The following is a 20,552-nucleotide window of genomic DNA, read 5'->3' as shown; positions in this document are numbered from 1 at the left end:
GGTAAATATAAAATCAATCAGATGTATTTATAAGGGTGGAAGAGAGAGGGGGAGGGGGATATATCATGGGTCCTATTACACTCCTCATAGCCCAGTCTCAGCTCAGACTTGTCTGTGACTCCTGTTCCTCAGGTCTGAGAGTTTTATTTAATTAATGTGATTTTAAGAGGTGAGATCTCTAAAGTGGAACTTCAGTTTTATAAAACCTTATGAATGATTATTTTTCTAACACACAGTTTGAGTACCCTAATTGTCTTACAGGAGTTTTTGCATTTTGCTTATTTGATTTCTTTTGTATCTGTAGGGAATAAACTCAAGGCTATGATGTGAGACTCCCTCACTAATACATCCCATTCCTGGTTTGTTGATTTAAGACTTGGGCAAGGTCTTTATAGCATTTCCTCCCTTCCCTCTCCACCTCCCTCTCTCTCCTTCCCTTCACTTACTTCCTCTCTGCCCCCCACCTTGATATTTTTGTTTGAAAAAAAAAATCAGGTTGTATATCCAGCTAAACAACTTACCTTCTGACTGTCTTTTCATGCTTTTGAGTAACTTCTTCCCTTATCTTTATTTTCAGAAGACCTGAAGTTAGATCTAGAGTATTGATGAGATAGATTATGGTTTGATAGTTGTTGGCAAAACAATTCATGGCTAATACTGTGTATATGTGTCATGCAAGAGGCGAGTGGTTGTGTGAGGTGCTAATGCTTGATTTTCCCCCATTATTCTCTATCTGTTCTCTATCAGTCTGTGATATAAGTCTTTTACATTTCTCTCAGGGTCTAGAGCTTTTATTCAATTAGAGGTTTCAAAAGCATATTATAGTTTTGTCTCCTTTCTGTATTTTGTAGCTAGAAAGACTTCCCTTTACTGCTATTTGCTCACCATAAAATACAGCTTACATAGAAAGTGCAACATTGTGACATTTTTCCCTGGGACATTGTTTCTATTCACCCCCTACAGAGAGGGCAGTGACAAACCAGAGACAGTTCCATCCAAGACCTGTTCAGTGAATCAGTTTATTGAGTCTGCTTACAGGACGATGGGTGACTCAGGCAGTTACATCACCAGCAGAGCCTGCCCCTGCCTGCCTGTTGACTCAAGAAAGCTGCATTATGGCAGTCCTCTGTACTGCTTGAAAGCAGCGTCAGCGCAGTCACGCCTGGGTCCAGCAATTTGTCTTTTACTCATAATATCTTCATACGAAGCCTCCTGGAGTCCTATAAATTCCTTCTGAGTTTTTTCAGCCTCCTTAGTACTCTGCTCTCTCCAGGAGGGAGATTTCTGTTTGAGAAAATGGCTGAATCACTCACAGAATAATTATTTCTGCTTGATTTTTCTCGGAAAGTCTATATGTCTATATTCTTTGTGTGTGTGTGTGTGTGTGTGTGTGTGTGTGTGTGTGTGTGTGTGTGTGTATTTGTGCTTTTCTGTTTGTTAGAGACAAGATTTCTCTGCTAAGTCCTGGCTGTCTTGGGACACACTCTGTAGACCAGGCTGCATCTAACTTAGATCTGTCTGTCTCTGCCTCCCCAGTGCTGGGAGAATCTATATTCTTAAGAAACTCCAAGATGACCAGTGAGGGGGTGTGCGTATATATGCAATATTTTGGAACTCATAGGTGCTAATGCAAGCTATTAATTGTAATATGAATAATTTGGGATAAGGGAAGTGATAGTTTGATAAGGTATATATAGGCTAAGAGAGGTGATAAAGTTAGAGTTTTATTGGAATTAATGAATTTGAGGTATGCTATATACCTGTTCAAAGTTAGGAAAAGGGAAAGGTGCCCAAGCTGAAGCTTAGATAAAACAGTTTCATCGATTCTGTATTGTGGAAATCATCACATGATTCAGTGTGATGTGGAAAAGTTGAGAGAATAAGTGACTGGTGGCGGGAATAGGAGTGACGCCACTTGTGATGTGGAGGGCATTTAGTTGTTAATGCACATGAGCGACAGACTTTGTCCTTATACACCGAGTTTCCCAACTTTCACATTGTGCTTACCAAAATGACTTAATAATCCTGTGTGTGTGTTCTCTTTTCTTTAGAGTCCCAAGAGTAGCCTGAAAGATAGGATTCATCTGGAGGAGACCCCAGAGAGAAGTGAAGGAGTTCAGGATGCTGTGAGTATGATACCCATGCAGAGAGTGTTGGCCTTGTTTTGACAGTGAGTCCAGTGTGACACAGATGCTGTCAAGTGCTTCACAGCAGAGCGCTGTCCCCTGTGCCTTTTCTTGTATTCACGATCCCACATGCTGTCTCGGAGAGAGGGTACGGGACAAAATAAAACCTAAACAAAATGAGTTCGTTAGAAGAACATAGGAAAGAGTTGAGCAGGTATAGCACTGTTAGTGTGTTATCACAGCAAAATATGCCACAACTTCTCCCAGTACCTTGCTTGTTTTTGTTTCTTGAGATAGGGTTTCTCTGTGTAGCCCTGGCTGCCCTGGAACTTGTTCAGGTCCTCCTGCCTCTGCCTCTCAAGTGCTGGATTAATGGCTTGTACCACCAGTGCCTGCATGCTTTCTGTTTTTATGAGTGGACTATTTTGACCTGTTCACATAAACAGAATCACATAATATTTTTTATTTGTGACTAGCTTCTATCAAATAACATAATGTCTTCATTTTCATCCTTGTTGTAGCATGTGCCAGAATTTTCTTCCCTTTTAAGACTGATTAATACTCTTCCCCCTCCCCTCCCCTTCCCCTCTCTCTCCTTCCCCTATGCACATATTAAATAGAATATAATATGTACATATTTAGTAGTTTTAAGTATGTAAGACATTTAAACCTCCCCCATGCTTATGTACCACTGTGATATTTTAGTTTTTCAAATATCTACTTAGAGGTGCACTTGCTGGATTTTCATACTCTTGAGTTCATTTTCATTGTGTGTGTGTGTGTGTGTGTGTACGATGGGCAGTTGGCTCTATGTTTCCATTCAGGTCACAGGCTGTGTAGCAAGTGCTTTTACTTGTGAAGCTCTCAGTGCCCTGGGCTTTACAAACTCTCAGTTGAATGCTTTATTATTATTTTTTTACCTGTTTTGGTGTTCTGCCTGTATGTATACCTGTGTGCATGTGTGTAGTTGCCAGAAGAGAGGGCCTCAGGTGGTTGTATACCATCATGTGGGTGCCAGGACCTGAGTGTGGGTCCTCTGCCAGAGCAGGGAGGGCCCCATGACTGCTGAGCCATCACTCTAGCCTTATTTTTAATAAATGTATTTGAAGTTTTATTTTAAAAGATTCAAAAGGATTTTTGAATAGTCAGCGACATCAAGTTACAAAATGTGACCATTGTTGAGAAGTGTCTGTTGCTTCATCTAGTTTTTAAAATTCTAAAAATCTGAGGTCAGAAAGAAAATAAAAGTAACTTGAAAGGAGAGACAGACCAGGGACGAGGTCCTAGGATGACCAAGGCCCGAGTTTTAGTTTTAGCATCACACAACAGAAAAAGAACTTAAGCTAATTTTATGTTCTTTTGTTACTAGATATGAGTATATGCGAATGAATGAATGAATGAATGAGTGAAGTTTTACAAATATGACTCCTGTGAGCAAAGGTAGTTTATTAGTCTCAGGGTAATCCATCCCTCTTCCCTCCCCAACTTAACACTTTCCTGTTCTGAGAAATAGCCAGTGCTCTTCTGGACATTGAGTTTGAATATTTGAGAACCAATACTTTGAAAATACAGCACTTCAAAGACATTAATAAAATGGAACTCTATTGATGAAGTGAGCTATGCACTTCTCTGTTGAAGCAGTCTCTTTTCTCTGTCTCCCAGTGCAGGATTATAGGCATCAACCATCATACCCAGTTCAGTAGTTGGGTTTCATTCTGTCCTTGTCTTTGAGCTCAGATCTTGTTTCTGTCGTTACAGGACACACAGTCACTGGTTGGCAGTCCCTCCACCCGTGGCGCCCCTCATATTATCGGAGCAGAGGATGATGATTTTGGTACTGAACATGAGCAGGTAAGGGCCCTTGCTGTCAAAAACCAAACTGTCAACTTTCTAAGATGTCTGATTTGATAAACATTTTTTGGAAGATGAGAAAAAACTTGTTAAGGATGTAAAGCTGAATCTTAAAAACTCAGCATCTCGGGCTGGCTGCTTTTAGCTTTGAACAGTAGAAACTAACACTGCAGACCGTAGGCATAGACTCATTTTGTAGGTGCCTGAGAGTTTCATTTTATTTGGGTGGGATGTTAGTGAATATGATACTTAAAAATAAAGTTTACAAATCGCAGTCACTGATGGAAGGAATGCCATTAGCCCAGTTCTTGTCTTTTTAACCTGTGGTCCTGATAAATGTAGTGATTATCTTTAGGAACTTTTTTTAGTATTAGAAAGATTTTTGAGTGCCACCACAGCTGGGGGTTTTAATTTTTCATTTATTTAGTTTTATGTATACGAGTGTTTGGGCTGAATATGTGTTTGTGTACTTGGTGTATGCCTAGTGCTGTAGAGGCCAGAAGAGGCTCCAGAGTCCCTGGCACTGGAGTTAACAGAGGAACCAAACCCAGGTTCTTTGCAAGAGCAAGTGCTCTTAACTGCTCAGTTATCTCTAGCCCTCATATCTGAATTTAAAAAAAAAAAAAAAAGAAAGTTAGTGAGCCTGTAGCTCAGCACTTGGGAGGCAGAGGATGAGTTCAGGCCAACCAAGGGTACATAGCAAAACAAACAAAAACCAACCAACCAATCAAACGAACAAAAACAAGTCAGGAAACAGAAACAAACACACAACAAAACAAAACAAGAGCTCCTCCCCCCAAAAGAAAGACAGACAGACAGAAACATGAAGGGGCCAGCAATGAGACAGACCCTTCATAAGCACTCTACAGAATCATTGTCCTCCACCAAGGCCACCTCCAAGTTCCCGCCACTTCTCAATTGCACCTTCAGGTGGGAGCTAAGCCCTCAGCCATAAACCTGTGGGGGGCATTCCAGACAGAGACCATCACAGAAAATGTGAAATTCTGATGGCTGTGTTCAGTTGGCCTTAAAAGGCTCTTTAAATTCAGTTCTCAAGAGTTACTGACGTGGGGTCATTTTTTCCTCTAGATCAATGGACAGTGCAGCTGTTTCCAGAGCATTGAGCTGCTGAAGTCTCGCCCTGCTCACTTGGCTGTCTTCTTACACCATGTAGTCTCACAGTTTGACCCTGCAACATTGGTAATATATCTTTCCTTTACCTGATTGAGCATCCACATGTTGATTCATATGCTGGAGAGCCTTTTATCTGAAAAACAAGTCGACAGACTTATTTTCTAAACATATAAGAATAGGTATTTCAAATGTTATTAACTAAATGATTACCGTTGGTGTGTTTTCATGGTGTCTTTTCCATTTCTTTCCCCATGACAGCTCTGTTATCTCTACTCAGACCTGTATAAGCAGACAAACTCCAAGGAGACGCGGCGGGTCTTCCTGGAGTTCCATCAGTTCTTCTTGGACCGCTCTGCAGTAAGTTGCCGACTTAATACCAGGGTCTTGCCTTCAGAGCATCCAGTGCATTGTGTTCCCTAACCATGCTGTGAAGTGTGTCATGCTTTGGACATACATATTATATCTCAGTTCTTGATTATACTGAGTGGCTTAAAAATAATTTGTTAATTAATTTTGGGTGTATGAATTCTAGGGAGTATATATGTATATTTGGAAATTCTAAATACACGATTAGAGTGGGAAATGAAAAACATAATTTATATATATAAAGGATAATACTTGGATAATTGAATTCAGAGTGTTCCCTTTGGACATTACAGATACAAATTTGACTAAAAAGTGGCGGGAAAAGTTGCACACTGAAGTCAGGGAACAGCAGCGCTCTGTTTTACCAGTTGAGGTGCTAGGGAAGTGACTGAGTTGGTAGAGTGCTTACCATACAGGCACAAAGACCCAAGTTTGATCCCCAGTGTCCAGTGAACAGCCAAATCCCAGGAAGGCAGGGGGACCTTGGGGGTTTGCTGTCCAGGAACTCTAGTCAGTTGTTGAGCTTGAGGTTTGGTGAGGGATCCCATCACAAACAGTAAGGTGGGGACCGGTGGAAGAAGATACTGCATTCTTCCGGCCTCCACTCACAAGCTTTGTATGTGCATGTGTGTGCACAGTACACACGCACAGCACACATACTCGTTCAAGTCTTTTAGTTTTAAGTTGAATTTTATCACAAGCATTGATAATAAGGGTAAACAATAGCCTATAATACCTCCTTGGATGATCTTGTTGCTTGGCCCTTTTCCCGTCACCTTTTTTTTGTTTGGTTTATCTTTAAAAAGAAAGCTGTCTGCATGTAATGTGTAGGCCAGAGGTGTCTTTTTTATTGTTTCCCACCTTTTTTTTTTTTTTATTGTAGTTGTTTTTTTATTGGTATGGTTGCGTGTGCATGTGTGCTGAGATGAGTGTGAAGGTCAGAGGGCAGCCAGTGGAAATCAGTTCTCCCACCGTGTGGGTCCCAGGGATTGGATTCAGGCTTTAGGCTTGATAACAAATACCGTACCTACTTAGTCATCTCCCTGGCCCTCCATGTTGTATTTTGAGACCGGGTCTCACTGAATCTCACAGCTCAGTGGTTGATGTGCTCCAGGGATCCTCCCTAGTCTACCTCCCCATTGCTAGATGACAGTCACACACCACTGTGCCCTGCTTTTATGTGGATGCTGAGTTCTCATGCTTATATAGCGAGCACTGTTCTGTAGGAACTTCCCCAGTCATCCTCCCCTCCCCCATTCTTTATCTCTTTACCTTTAAACAGGGTTTCACCCCGGCCATGAATTCAGTATGTCACTGAAAATGACCTTAAACTCACTGTCTTGCCTCTGCTTCCTAATTGCAGAGATTAAAGGCATGTGGGACCGACCAGATCTAGTTTTATGAGGTGCTTTAAGAGGTATCAGGATGACACCATAGCTTCATAAGTGCGAGGCAAACACTCTGCCACATTCACAGCCCTTGTCTGTTCCCAGTTGCTCTCTTAGATGACTGCTTTAGATTCTGATCTCTATCTCATCTCTCCAAGACTCCTCAACTGAAGGCTTTGTTTTTCATTTTCATGTATGTCTGTTGTCTGTGAGGGTAATGTACCACCTGTGTAATCAATGACTGTGGATGACAGAAGGCAGGGTCAGGCCCTAACTGAACTCTGGGGCTCTGCAAGATCAGCATATGCTCTTAACCACTGAGCCATCTCGCCAGCCCACCTCTGATCCCGCTGTTTTCCTTGAAAGAGTATAAACTATGGAGGAAGGAAGTAACTAGACACATCACCGACTTCCTTCATACTGGGCACCTGCCTGTTGGCTTCTCGTGATCCCGTGTCAGCAGCAAAGTTTTAGAAGGATCCATGTTAACGAGTTGGTTCTTCTTTCATGTGACAAGTCAAAAGTATTTTACCCATATCCATACATAAATGAGTTAGTTTTTATTTGATTTCTTTGTGGTGCTGGAATCACACCCCTGTCTTGGCACGTAAAGCATGGCTCGACTATTGAACTGCACTGCTACCCCACATGTGCTTTTATGCACTTGTGCTAAAAGAATGTTTCTTTTTTCTGTTTCTCATGTCTTTCCTTTTTTCATTTCCTTGACACAGAGTCTTTTTAGCCCAATCAGCCCTTGGGCTTAAGATTCTCCCATCTCTGGTTCCCAAGTGTTGGGATTACAAACATGTATGAACATGTCTTACCATTTCATTCTTCTTAGGAGCCAGAGACAACTTGCTCAGCGGTAAAGTGCTTGTTGTGCAAGCATAAGTACTTGAATTAGATGTTTGCACCCACATAAGAAGCCAAGCGTGCACACTTGTAATCCCAGCACTGGGAGGAAAAACAAGGAGACAAGGGTCCCAGGGACTCTCCCGCCAGCCAGGTCATAGAATCATTGAATACCAGGTTCAGTGAGAAACCTTATCTCAGAAGAATGAGGCAGCGAGTGATAGAAGAAGCCAACATTGGCCTTCACAGATGCATGCATGGGCACATGTACACGTCAACACACGTGCACACATCACATACACACACCAAAACAAATTATGTAAGGGTTTCATAATATTTTAACACTGACTTATTTTCTAATTTAGAACTTTAGCTCTTTATAAAAATTATTTAAATTTAGGAAGTATATGACTTTAATAGGTGTATATTATAAAAGCGGATAAGAACCAAGTTATTTCCTCTGAATACAAAATAATAATATTTTCTGTTAAGTTATTGGGTAAAGAACATTATAGTCTGATAAGGACCAAAGTCTACATGCTTATGGGGAGAAATCCCAGGTAGAAAGAAGTTTATGCCTTCATTCTCCTGTAGGAACTACAGATGATTAGATTTTAAGACCCCCAAACTCAAGATGACATCCAATACTTTTTCACTGGGAGTATACCATTGAGAGTTTTAAAAATTCACCTAAGAGAATTACTGAGATGACATGGTCTTAAGGATAAGCATCTCACATTCAGATGGGAGTGTCATGCCTACGTGAGTCAGGTTTTCATGAGGAATATACACACAGTTTAGGTTTACTTGTATTATTTCAAGTAATGCATAACTGATTTTTTTTGACCAGAGTTTCTAGCAAGCTAATGTCAGATACTTATGTGGAGTCTTATTTATTCTGCTGCCCAGTAAATAACTAGTAATTTTTCCATAGCAGAACTTTGGGAAAAGTTTCTTTCCATGTCTAAGCAATAGACCAATGCAGGGCTGTGACACTTGGATGAGCAAGAAAGGCAGGATTATGAAGCACCTTTAGAAAAACTTACACATACTCTTCAGTCTATCACAGAAGTCTGTGGTGCAGTTTTAACTTTTTCTGCATTGTTTCAGCACCTGAAAGTTTTCGTTCCTGAGGAAATCTCTGTGGACCTAGGTAAGTTTGAAGCACCCACTTCTCCGAAGATTAATGTCTCCATCCAAAATGTGGCTTGCTTCAGTTGCGCTGTTTTGTGTTAGTTTGGTCAGGCTACTTTAATCCTGTGAGTCACAGCTGAGAGTCTCATACACTGAAAGGATAAGAGCTGGACTCTGCTGCAATAAGTTCAGGGTGTACTGTGCCATGTCACTGGCTTTTGAGTGTCAGGCTGCATAGACCATATCTTTAGATAATTTAATCCTGTTTCTTTATGCAGAAAAGAGAAGACCTGAGCTTATTCCTGAGGATCTGCATCGCCACTACATTCAAACAATGCAGGAGAGAGTCCACCCTGAAGTTCAGAGGCACTTGGAGGATTTTCGGTAAGTTGGTGTTAGAGAAAACTTGGTATGCTCATTGTGAGTTATTTGTCTTATTTTTTAAAATAGAAAAAAGCTACATATGAAGTACTTCACTCCTCACTATGTAAACCATATGGACTTAGCAATAAACATAACAATTAAACATAATGGGCATCTGAAGCCAGAGGGTGGATGAGTGCATAGTCTGCATTCATGCCCTTTCAGCATGGAGGCGGCTCAGGGCGTCATCCACGCTGAGTGTGCTCCTTCCAGAAATGTGTCACATGCATTGACCACCACCAGACCCCCAGCTTGTTGGGTCAAAGTAGGAAACAGGACATCCTGCCTGTCCCTCGTCAATTGTATGTTGGGCTGTCTAGACAGCTAGAGGGAGATAGTTTGCTCTCTGCTGAGAGATTTTTTTCCCTAACTCTTTTAGACAGAAACGCAGCATGGGACTGACCTTGGCTGAGAGTGAGTTGACTAAACTTGATGCGGAGAGAGACAAGGACCGGGGAACTCTGGAGAAGGAGCGAGCATGTGCAGAACAGATTGTTACCAAAATTGAAGAAGTATTGTAAGTCAGAGCCACATGCAGAAATGCTTGCTTTGTGTGGAGCATTCAGATTGTACCTGCAGAATTATTATCATGGCGCTTGGAAACAGAGTATTTTCCTGTTAGTTTAAAGTTCTTGCCTTCCCCTTCCTGAGTATTGGTTAATGAGTAACTCCAAAACTTGTAATCGGTGATAAGCGTTAGGTGAACACTTTCACTGCTTGGTTTACAGGCCTTGGGAAATACTTAAGAGCACATTCACCTAATGCACAGTTGTGAAGTGGTGGGGACCCTTTGTGGAGTAGAGTTCTTTGAGTATTTTATTCTGGATGTAGATGGAGCCCAAAACACTTAGTTTTTTCCCCTGTTGTTTCAGGTGTCTGAGCTTAAATAGCAAATCTCTGATTAAATGTGTGTGTTTCTTCTTTGATTCTTTTTTTGATGGTACCTTGGATTAAACCCAGGGCCTTGAACCCCGTGACTTACAGATACCATTCCAAATGTACCAGTAACTTATAGATAGACCATCTCCAAATGTATGTATTTCATCTTAAATATTTTTATTTTTAGGATGACTGCTCAGGCTGTAGAAGAGGAAAGGAGGTAATATAATGTTCCCTATCCCAGCTGGAGCTGTATTTTCTATCTGCTCTAAAACGAGTTTCATTTAACTTCATGTGTAGACTGTTGGCTCCCTCTGGTGGCCTGTTTTTATCTGACTTGTAATCCTAGTGTCATGTGGATAGAACGGTTTATGTACAGTTTTTTTTTTAGTGTCTCTTGATTAATTTCCATCATCGGACCGCTAGAACTCATTTGATCTCCTTATTCTGACCATCCTTCCCAAATCAGAACTCTTACTTTATTTAATCATTTATTCTCCAGTTCCACAATGCAGTACGTAATTCTCATGTATATGAAGCATTTGGGAGTAAAAGTGAAAGAACCTCGAAACCTGGAGCACAAGCGGGGTCGGATCAGCTTCCTTCCAAAGATCAAGGTGCGACTGGAGTGATAATAGAGGGGCTTGCCTTGCCATTCTGCACATTTTCAGACTGTGTTTTCCTTCCCAGTGCTTAGTAAGCCAGCACATTAGCACCAAGTATCACGATAGGTCTAACTTGGTCTCTCTTACCAGGAGACTAAACAGCTATCAAGAAATCCAAGCATAGAAAAGGTTATTATTAGGCAGTATGAAGTTTACATGTCTGCCATCTGCAAATCAGTGCCTTAGACTTTTACTTCAGGGTGCCTGTCTCAGTAATTATTTGGTTTTATTTGATGTTTGTTTGAGTGTAAAGGTGTGTGAAGACCTGCATGTCCCTAGTTTTCAGCATGGTGCTTTTAGCACAATGCCTTCACATAGCATGAACGTGTTGAATGGATGGATGAATGCTGTAAATCAGTCTCTTGACAAATATGTAAATGTTTGTCCACAAGCTTCTGGCTTTTTATTTCTTAAGCATATTGTTTCTGTTGAAACCTGAGCGTGGTAGTACAGGCCTGTACTTACAGCAATTGGGAGTTACAAGCAGAAAAATCCAGAGCTCAAGGTCACCCTAGTCTATATAGTGGGCTTAAGGCCAGCCAGGACTACATCAGGTGCTGTCTCACACCAAAAAATGCAAAAATAAAAAATGAGTTGGGTTGCGTTTGAGGTTCACACACAACTTGGCTCCATGGGTGCCGTGGTTCTTTAATGTATAGTCCACCTGTTCCTTTCCCCTGGCCAATAGAATCCCATTGCTGTATTTGAAAGCAACAGGACCTACGGTTCGATGTCTCTTACCTTACTGTAATTGCACCTTGAATATAGCAAAGCATGAAGAAAGACAGAGAGGGTGAAGAAAAGGGGAAGCGAAGAGGATTCCCCAGCATTTTGGGACCCCCAAGAAGACCAAGTCGCCATGACAACAGTGCAAGTATGTTGAAGCTTGAGGTGCTGCCCTGCTGCCTTTCCTCAGAAGTTTGTTTGGTCAGGGCTGTGGCACTGGAGGGAGCAGCTCTGCAGCTGATGTTGCCGATGCTGTACTGTGCCTTGTTTCTCCCAGTGCTGTTTCTGAACAGAGCTCACCCATGTTGCCATATTAATTGTTGAGAACATCTTCATCAGTGACATGTACTATCGCCTGCCTGCCATAGCTTCTTATCTCATTTTTTGTTTATGCATGCCTATTCAATTTATCATTGCTCAACTTAAGAAAAAAAAAAAAAAGCTTTGGGCCAGGGAGTTAGCTTAGTTGGTAAAGCTCTTAGAAGAGACATTCAATCTGTAGAATCCATGTTGAGAGGGAAAAATGCCTGGTGGGGCAGCTTGAAACTGGTAAGCCAGAGACCCACTTACTGAGTTCCAGGTGAGCAGGGCTTTGTCTTAAGAAAGAAAATGGACTTTGGGGAATGAAAATGGTACCCAGAGTTGTCTCATTCAGACCTGTGTGTACATGCACGCGCGTGCGCACACACACACACACACACACACACACAAACACAAACACGGATCACTCTACCATGACTTGTTTAATTCCTTTGTACTTACTGTTGTTTACTTTCTCTGCACTCCTGTGGTTTTCTGTGTCCACTGTGTTCTTTCTGATCCTGCCACATCCATCCACAGAGAGGGCTTGGGAGGAGAGGGGTGGGCGGGGTGTGGGAGTGGGGGGTCAGACCGCCAGATAGAGTGGCAGCAGAGATAGATATGGTACTGTGGGGGAGGTAGCCAGCCTGTGCTCTGCTTCTCACCTGAGATCCTGGCATGCTGGAGAGACAGTCGGGTTGGAAAGCAGTGATGCTGTGTCTCCCAGACATGAGGAGTCAGTCCTCTTGCAAGTGCCAGTAGCTGTGACAGGCAGAGAGAATCCCTAGACAAGGAGAAGAAGATGCATTTAGATTTGGGCTGTACAGAGCCATGTGAGGATGTATAAGGTAGCAGAGGGGATGGCCTGAAAGAACCTGATGTGAGCAAGAGTAAGGAGCAGGACAGTCTTTGTACGGTGGGGACATTGTGAATATACAGGAGAAAGTGGAGTAGGATAACACTCACAGATAAAGGCTGCATCCTTGTTTTTGTAGAAGATAAAACTGTCTCCCAGCATTCCCTCTGCTTTTACTGCCACTGTGTTCTTTCTTCTCCTGCTCCATCCCTCTTAACTCTATCTGCTCTCTCCTTCCTTCCCTCCCTGTTTCTTGCTGTGTGTAATAACTATAGGCTCTTGGAGATTTCCATCTACCCCTTTCCTTCCTCCCCAGCCTCTTTGCAACAGATGCTCCTGACCATTGCTTTCTGTTTAGTTGGCAGAGCCATGGAGATACAGAAGCTACGCCACCCGAAGCACTTATCCGCACCCTCATCTGTGAGTCCTGAGCCTCAGGACCCTGCCAAGTCACGCCAGAGTGGAGTAGTCAGTGAAGGAACAGACACTGGATACCTGCCTGCAAGTTCCATCTCCTCTGCCATCTCAGGGGCAGCTCTTTCCCAAGAGGGAGGGAGAGAGAATGATACAGGTGAGTCATGCCTTAAAGTAAACATTGGAGAAATGGAAGGTTGTAATTGAAAGTGAATCCCAGATTGGTTTGATTTAAGTATTATAGTATTCTACAGTTCACAATGGACATACGCCGAATGATAGTTCCTTATTTTCTTAAAAAAACAAATAAAACTCCAAACTACTCCCTGAACTTTTGAGGTGTTAACTATGCACAGATGCCAGCCATTTGAAGCTCATAAGATGTACGAGAAAAGTCACAAAATTAAAAATTCACATTGGAGCTCCTGGATGTAGTGTTAGAGCCAGAGTCATCGGAAGATGGTTTACAGTCAAGTCCAGAAGGATTGAGTTAGGTCTTGAGAGTGGGACCCATCTTTAGCCTGGTGTTGCTGGGGAGATAGCAGGTCCTTAGAGCTCACCAGCCGGCCAGTTCAGCTGAGAGGCTGTCTCAGAAACACAAGGTGGAGCACATATGTAGTCTCTCCACACATGTAACAGAAAAACTCACTCATACCTACACAACACACACACAAAAGTGAAGGATGAGTTTTAAGCAGTTGATAGTATGAGGTATCAGAAAAAATTGAGACACGATAAAATTACATTACTTTACCAATGAAGGAAAAGATTTAGGAGTATAAAGAAAAACAATTGTTTAAGAAAGTAAGTTATTTTTGAAACATGGAGCAAGCTAAATGCTGTGACACATGTGTCTCTTCCCAGAAATTGGGACATGGGTCACAAGTTGCAGGCCTCTTTGGGTTCCATATTGAGACCCTATGTCAATAGCAAAATGAGGCCTGGTAAGCTGGCTCAGCAGGTCAGGTGCTGGCCATCAACCCTGACCACCTGAACTGGATCCCTGGACTCCCACACGGCTGACTGAGGAGCAGCTTCTGCAAGTTGTCCTCTGACTTTCCCTGCATGTCTTGAATGCGTGTGTCTGAGGACAGCTACAGTGAACTCATAACATAAAAGAATAAATAATTCTTTTAAAAAAACAAAACAGGAAACAAGTGTCCAGTTCAGAGGTAGAGGGCGTGTGTGGAAGTCAGAGAACTTGTAGAAGTTGGGGTTCTGCTTCACTCAAGGGTCAGACTCAGGTCATCAGGCTTGGGCAAACCCTTAACCTACTATGCCATCTCAGCTTTTCAGCATCTCTTCGGTTCGTTTTTAAGAAAACACTTTAAAATGATTTTTTTGTCAGGCGTGGGAGGTGTATGCTTTTAATCTCATTTCTCAGGACGTGGAAGCTGGCAGGTCTCTGGAAATTTAAGTCCAGCCTTAATTCTCAAAGAGAGAAGAGTTTTCCCCATTTGTATTTTGGTGCACTGAGAGGTTTATATACTACATTTTCTACTCTAACTAGCCTGTTTAAATAGAATGTGGCTATGATTTAGGCTAAAGTTCTGTGAATTGGTTATTTTGTTTTGTTTTTGTTTTGTTTTGTTTTTGGTTGTTGCTGTTGCTGTTTTATTTTAAACAGTTAGTGACCGACTTTTGTCATCTTAGGAGCAAAGCCAGCTGGAGAAGCATCGGCAGCTGGAGACTGCCTGGACAGCACACCTCGAGTCCCCAATGCTGTTTTTGACTTCCCCCCTCCTCTGTTAGATCAAGTGCAGGAGGAAGAATGTGAAGTGGAAAGGTAATTCATAGAACTTTGTGCATGTTTAAGTTCTTTGACCTATCACTTTTAATATATGGCAGCTCTTTCTTTTATAATGCTTTGATCCAAGTCTGGTTGGTAGTAAATATTAAATCCTACTGAATTTTTCTTGTTATGTTAAATAACTTGTATCTTGGGTATTTCTATCTTTTTTTTGTTTTGTTTTGTTTTGTTTTGTTTTGCTTTGTTTGAGACAGGGTTTCTTTGTGTAGCCCTGGCTATCCTGGAACTTGTTCTGTAGACCAGACTGGCCTTAAAATGCCACTCGAAATCTACCTGCTTCTGCCTCCTGAGTGCTGGGATTAAAGGCATGCATTACCACTGTCTGGCTGTTTCTGTTTTTCTGGGTCTCTGTTTTGCTTTCCTGTGATTCTTTATTCTCTATTGTTTTAGGGTGGCAGAACATGGAACCCCCAAACCCTTTCGAAAGTAAGTAAGTCTTAAGTAGCTTTCATTTAAATAGAGCCTCTCCCCTATAAAGTCCTAATTGTAAGGGACCTTACGATTGTCCTGTTCATAGTCTCTGAGTGTAAAGAACGGCTCTCAGTAAAGCCAGACCATCCAAGGGCCACAAGCAAGCGTACGGACAGGAAGAAGAAGCCGTTTCCTAGGAGAGGACAGTGTCTTAGGCTCACTGCTGGATCAGATGCAGAAGTCTACCTGGTTTACAGTAAATGTATGCTCATGAAGTTGGGGTGATAGCTCAAAGTGTGAGGACCTCCATTCAGATGGTGAATACCCATGAAAGAAGCCAGACATGGCAAGACTGTCAAAAATGAAGGACAGTCAAGGCAGACACCAGAAGCCAACCTCTAGCCTCCACATGCATGTGCAAACTTACATATGTGCATTCATACACACATGAACATACACAAAAGATTTGTGTGTCTCCATTGTCCACCTGAAGCCCTCAGCAGAATTTCCTATTTGTTTGTTGATTTATTAGGTTTGACAGCATTGCCTTTGGAGAAAGTCAAAGTGAGGATGAACAGTTTGAAAATGACCTGGAAACAGATCCACCCAACTGGCAGCAGCTTGTTAGCAGAGAAGTGTTACTGGGACTGAAACCTTCTGAGATCAAAAGACAGGAAGTGATTAATGGTAAGTTCAATCAATCTGTTGTTAGCCGTATAGATTGAGATTTGCCAAAATGAAGCAAATTTCTCAGCCTTGGAATTTTCTTTTTTTTTTTTTCTGTTTGTCTTTTGTTTTAAAACAAAGACAAAATTAAATGAGATAGGTTCTTTTTGAGCCTTTGAACAGGAACAGTACTAGCAATGGTATGGTTGCTTTCAGGATACCGAGGATGCATACATAGCATTATAGGTGTAGAATTTGAAGTCAGTGGGACACTTTAAGGCTATGCTGTGGACATAGATTATCAAGAGTGAGCTAAACTTAAGGAGACTCGCTGAGCAACAGGTGATGTGTAATGAGAGTGCAGGTAGAATATAGATCACCCACGAACAGGTCACAGCCATTACTGAGGGGTCAAAGCAGGAGCTCGGTGCAGTCAGTCCTATCACACCTACAGTGGAACAGAGAGAGTGAGGCTCCGATGACCTTCCTCTAGTTCTCATTCTTCTGCCCTATACAGTCCTAAAACCCTGCCTAGGGAACAGTGCTGCCTGTGATGTGCTGGGTCCTACAGTAGGTCTGTTAACAGGACAACCCCACCCCACATGTGCCCACAGACCAACCTGTTATAGGCATTTACTCAATTGAGACTCTTTCCCCAGGTGATTCTAAGTTGTGGCAAGTTGACATCACAGTTACCCTAACATGTACGTAACAAGTATGTGACATGTGTGCTGTACCCTCTGCTATCACTATGACTTGATTTCAATAAATACCTTATTTTTGATGACTATGAGATTTAGTAAAGCTACAGAATTACTCCAGAAATGAGGTTTCATGGGCAAATACAGAAAATTAAATCTACTATTACTTTGGAAGAGTGCTTAAGGCTATCTGTTGTTAGATTTTACTGTATTCTGGTGTTATAAGTTTATATTGTAAATGAGTTTGGGAGTATCTGTTAATTAACTTTCTAATATAAAATACTTTTGAATGATACTTTTCATTATCTTGCAGTGTAGGAAAATTTAATGAATCAGTTTGATTCTGAGAGACATACCATCTTTTCTAAGCATTAAATTTTTCACATAATGCATTTGCTATCTAATAACAATGGAAGACTGTATTTGGTCCCATGGAATGAGTCTATAAATAAAGCAACATTCTGTCCCTTCTTCCCCTCCTCTACCTAGAGTTGTTCTACACTGAGAGAGCACATGTCCGAACACTGAAGGTTCTTGACCAAGTATTCTACCAGCGAGTGTCCCGGGAAGGGATTCTGTCACCTTCAGAACTACGCAAGATTTTTTCAAACTTGGAAGATATCCTTCAGCTTCATGGTAAGAGAAGTTGGCTTGTGGTCGTTGTGTCTCCATTTCTGGTAGAGAAAAGGCTGACTGTGTAAAAGCACCTCTGTGACAGACACATGACAAATAGTTGAGAGTCTGACAAAGTTTGTTAAGGACCTAGCAAAGAAAAATGATTGGATCTTTGACTAGATATTTTTCCTATAATTTTATACAAGTCTTAACATTTTGTATACAAGTGGACTTTTCTATACATATGGACTTTTCAGACCTAAAGTTAGTACTTAAAATGAAAAACACGAATAATGCAAATTATCCTTGATCATATCTTATCAGTTACAGTATGTATGTATGTATGTATGTAGTTTAAAAATATATATTGCATGTAAAATATTTTATAAATAGTAAAATTAAGTGGTTAGATGATTTTTCAGCAAGTCTTACTGTTTTGTGCTTAGGACCACATTTCATGTGTCTTGCTCCAGTTAACTTAACCTGGACTTTATGTTCTTCTCTCTGTAAGCCACTATTTTCTCTGTGACTTTAATCTTCAGTCTTTCTTGGTCAAAGGAATTATCAGTTTGTCAACCAAGCAATTCCTTTTGTGGCAATTTCAGATTTCATTGGCATGCAGTGTGTGTTTATGTCCAGAAATCCTTCTGAGCTGGGCTATAGAAGGAATCCTGAGTGTGAAGCCCTATTAGTGTAGGCACACTATAGGCAGTGTGCTAGTTCCTAAGAAGAGAGCTTAAACTGGTAGGACCTGTGTCCAGGAAGAGCTGTGTAGGGCTGTGTGCAGAATACATTAATGGAGGTTGGGAGCAGCTCTGCTGCTCTGAAAACTTAAAAAAACTAAAGTTAACTGCTTCATACTCCAGTAGTTCAAGTTAAACCAAGTCTGGACTTAATCTTTTTTTCCTTTTCCTCCCATAGTTGGGTTGAATGAGCAAATGAAAGCTGTCCGAAAAAGGAATGAGACCTCAGTTATTGATCATATTGGGGAAGATCTGCTCCTCTGGGTAAGGATATTGAGAATGCCCTTTAAATATTTTTATAGACATTTGATCAGATTCTGGGGTAAGTAAAAGTGTGTTCAAACTAAACACATCCTTCTTGCAGAGTTAATATGCAAAGTTGAAAAGGGTCCTGAATATTATTTTATTGGTTGGTTTGTTCTAATCTGTATGCAGTCAGACTAAGTGCTCCATCTCATTGAGATGCAGGTACACCGGTTCCTCATGTCTTAAAGGAGAAAGAGTAATGCATCCTGTCAGTTTAAGTGACACAGAATTTTTACCATCTTCTGTTGTTCAGATCTTAAACATGTACTGTATAATATTAGGCAGTTATACTTCGTGTCAGTAGTGAAAATGACTTAAACTTATTTCCAATATAAGGAAAGAATTCAGAGGCTGCAGTAACTGTCAACTCCCTGTCTTTCTGTATGTTCGTACAGATTTATTTTTTTTATGTATATATGATTGTTTTGCCTGTATGTTATGTGTGTGCACCATATGTTATGCTCATGCCCACAGAGTTGATAAGAAGGCATTAGATCCAGCTTAGAGTCCCTAGAACTGTAGCTATAGATTGTTAGAAATGAACCTAAGTCTTCTACAAGAGCAACAAGTGCTCTTAATCACTCAGCCATCTCTTCAGTGTATCTAGTTCTAGAAACAGTGGCATTTAAGACGCATTCCACTGTCATACAATGTATGGTGAGAAAACTGTGAGTTTGATTGTTTTGTTTTAGACAGGGTCTCCATAGTTTGACCTGTCTGGCCTGGTACTTTGTAGCTTCAGTTGATCTAGCACTTGCCTGCCTCTGCTCCCAAGTGCTGAATTGAGAGGTAGGGGCAGGTAAGAGAGAGGAGAGAGAATGTTTAGAGAATTTTTTCTCAGTCTTGGTCCCTTAGGTGACCATGGAACTGCTGGGATCCCAGCATTTTCTTAATAAACCCAGCTGTTTTTTGTGTTCCTAGTTCCTGCTAGATAGATAATCTGCCATTAACTTTGCCAGTCTCATCTTTCAGCATTTATTTTTCAGTGCTAGTGATTGAACCCAGGGCCTTGTGGGTCTGACACAAGTGTTCAAACACTGAACCACATTCTTAGCCTGATCATCCTGTCCATAAGAGAATAACAGTACAAACTTTGCGCAGCCAGTTAGAATAATATTTTATGTAACCTACTTGAAGAAAATAAATCATCTAAAGATATGCTATAAAAGAACATTTTACAGAATGTCTTCCTATAAGATAGACTTTTAGAAATGTGGACTATTTGTATGGAAAGCCCTCTTGGCTAAGTACGAAGCACTTGTTTGCAAGTGTAAATGGTAGAAAGCTAGTTTCCAAGTTCTGTGTGCAGCATCCACACTCAGAACACAGGCAGGATGGCTGGGAATGTGAGGCCAGCCTGGATAGCCTAGTGCAGTGGTTCTTAGCCTGTGGGTCATAACCACTTTTGGGGATGGACTGACCCTTTTACAGAGGTCACCTAAGACCATCAGAGAACACAGATACTTACATTATGACTCATAACAGCAGCAAGATTACAGTTATGAAATAGTAACAAAGATAACTTCATGGTTGGGGGTTTACCACAACACTAGGAACTGTATTAAAGGTTCGTAGCATTAGGAAGGTTGAGAATCACTCTAAAGCAAACATAGACAAAATAGAGGTTATAGTATATAACACAAAGGTTTTTTGACTTTAAGACCACCTCCTGAGTAAAGCAGCTGTTAAGCATTTCATTAAGAGCCTTCAAGTTAGAGTGTGAGTAAGCCTACAGATTAACTATTACAAACACGTCTACAAGAGCAAGACACTAGTGAGGGGCAGAATATACATGTGTGTGTACTATGTATTTGCAAAAGAGGTTTACAAGCTCTATGCCCAGGCCCCCTTTAGTCTCTGCACAGGTGACACAGTGGGGAATTTTCCTTCTGTTTCCACTCGGCTTGTGATCATAGTACATTTCATAACGAGTAGGAGAGAAAGCTCCTAACTCATGGATTTCCTTGTAGAGCAGTAGGAGTGTTCTTGCAATGGAGTCAGAGTCTATAAAAATGGGATAGTAATCACAGTCTCCAGGCATTGTGTCTCATACTCTGCAGTGCCAGCCTTTCTGATTTGGAAGCAGTATAGGCTGAAAGGTAATGATACATTATAGGCTACTGGGAAAACAACGTTGGCATATGACCTATGGTGTCAGGGCGAGTCCTTAATGTTGCATCATTGTT

At 41.3% G+C, this 20,552-nt stretch overlaps 1 protein-coding gene across 2 annotated transcripts in view; it reads left to right on the top strand.

The window, feature by feature from the left end:
- Positions 1-20,552, top strand: part of ARHGEF12 (Rho guanine nucleotide exchange factor 12) — a 116,483-nt gene that overhangs the window by 78,136 nt on the left and 17,795 nt on the right. For both annotated transcript variants that reach the window (XM_080930232.1, XM_080930231.1), the window contains 16 exons: positions 2,052-2,126; positions 3,885-3,977; positions 5,067-5,177; positions 5,370-5,468; positions 8,828-8,870; positions 9,130-9,235; positions 9,654-9,791; positions 10,341-10,373; positions 10,656-10,770; positions 11,587-11,692; positions 13,059-13,271; positions 14,768-14,900; positions 15,315-15,350; positions 15,868-16,022; positions 17,192-17,338; positions 18,239-18,324. In XM_080930232.1, coding sequence (XP_080786358.1) covers positions 2,052-2,126; positions 3,885-3,977; positions 5,067-5,177; positions 5,370-5,468; positions 8,828-8,870; positions 9,130-9,235; positions 9,654-9,791; positions 10,341-10,373; positions 10,656-10,770; positions 11,587-11,692; positions 13,059-13,271; positions 14,768-14,900; positions 15,315-15,350; positions 15,868-16,022; positions 17,192-17,338; positions 18,239-18,324 — 1,689 coding nt within the window. The remainder of the gene's footprint in view (positions 1-2,051; positions 2,127-3,884; positions 3,978-5,066; positions 5,178-5,369; positions 5,469-8,827; positions 8,871-9,129; positions 9,236-9,653; positions 9,792-10,340; positions 10,374-10,655; positions 10,771-11,586; positions 11,693-13,058; positions 13,272-14,767; positions 14,901-15,314; positions 15,351-15,867; positions 16,023-17,191; positions 17,339-18,238; positions 18,325-20,552) is intronic.

Source organism: Micromys minutus (assembly GCF_963924665.1).
Source record: "Micromys minutus genome assembly, chromosome: 16".
In the NCBI taxonomy this organism is placed as follows: domain Eukaryota; kingdom Metazoa; phylum Chordata; class Mammalia; order Rodentia; family Muridae; genus Micromys; species Micromys minutus.
The sequence above is the reverse complement of the archived record's forward strand: the minus strand, read 5'-3'. Positions and strand labels throughout refer to the sequence as shown.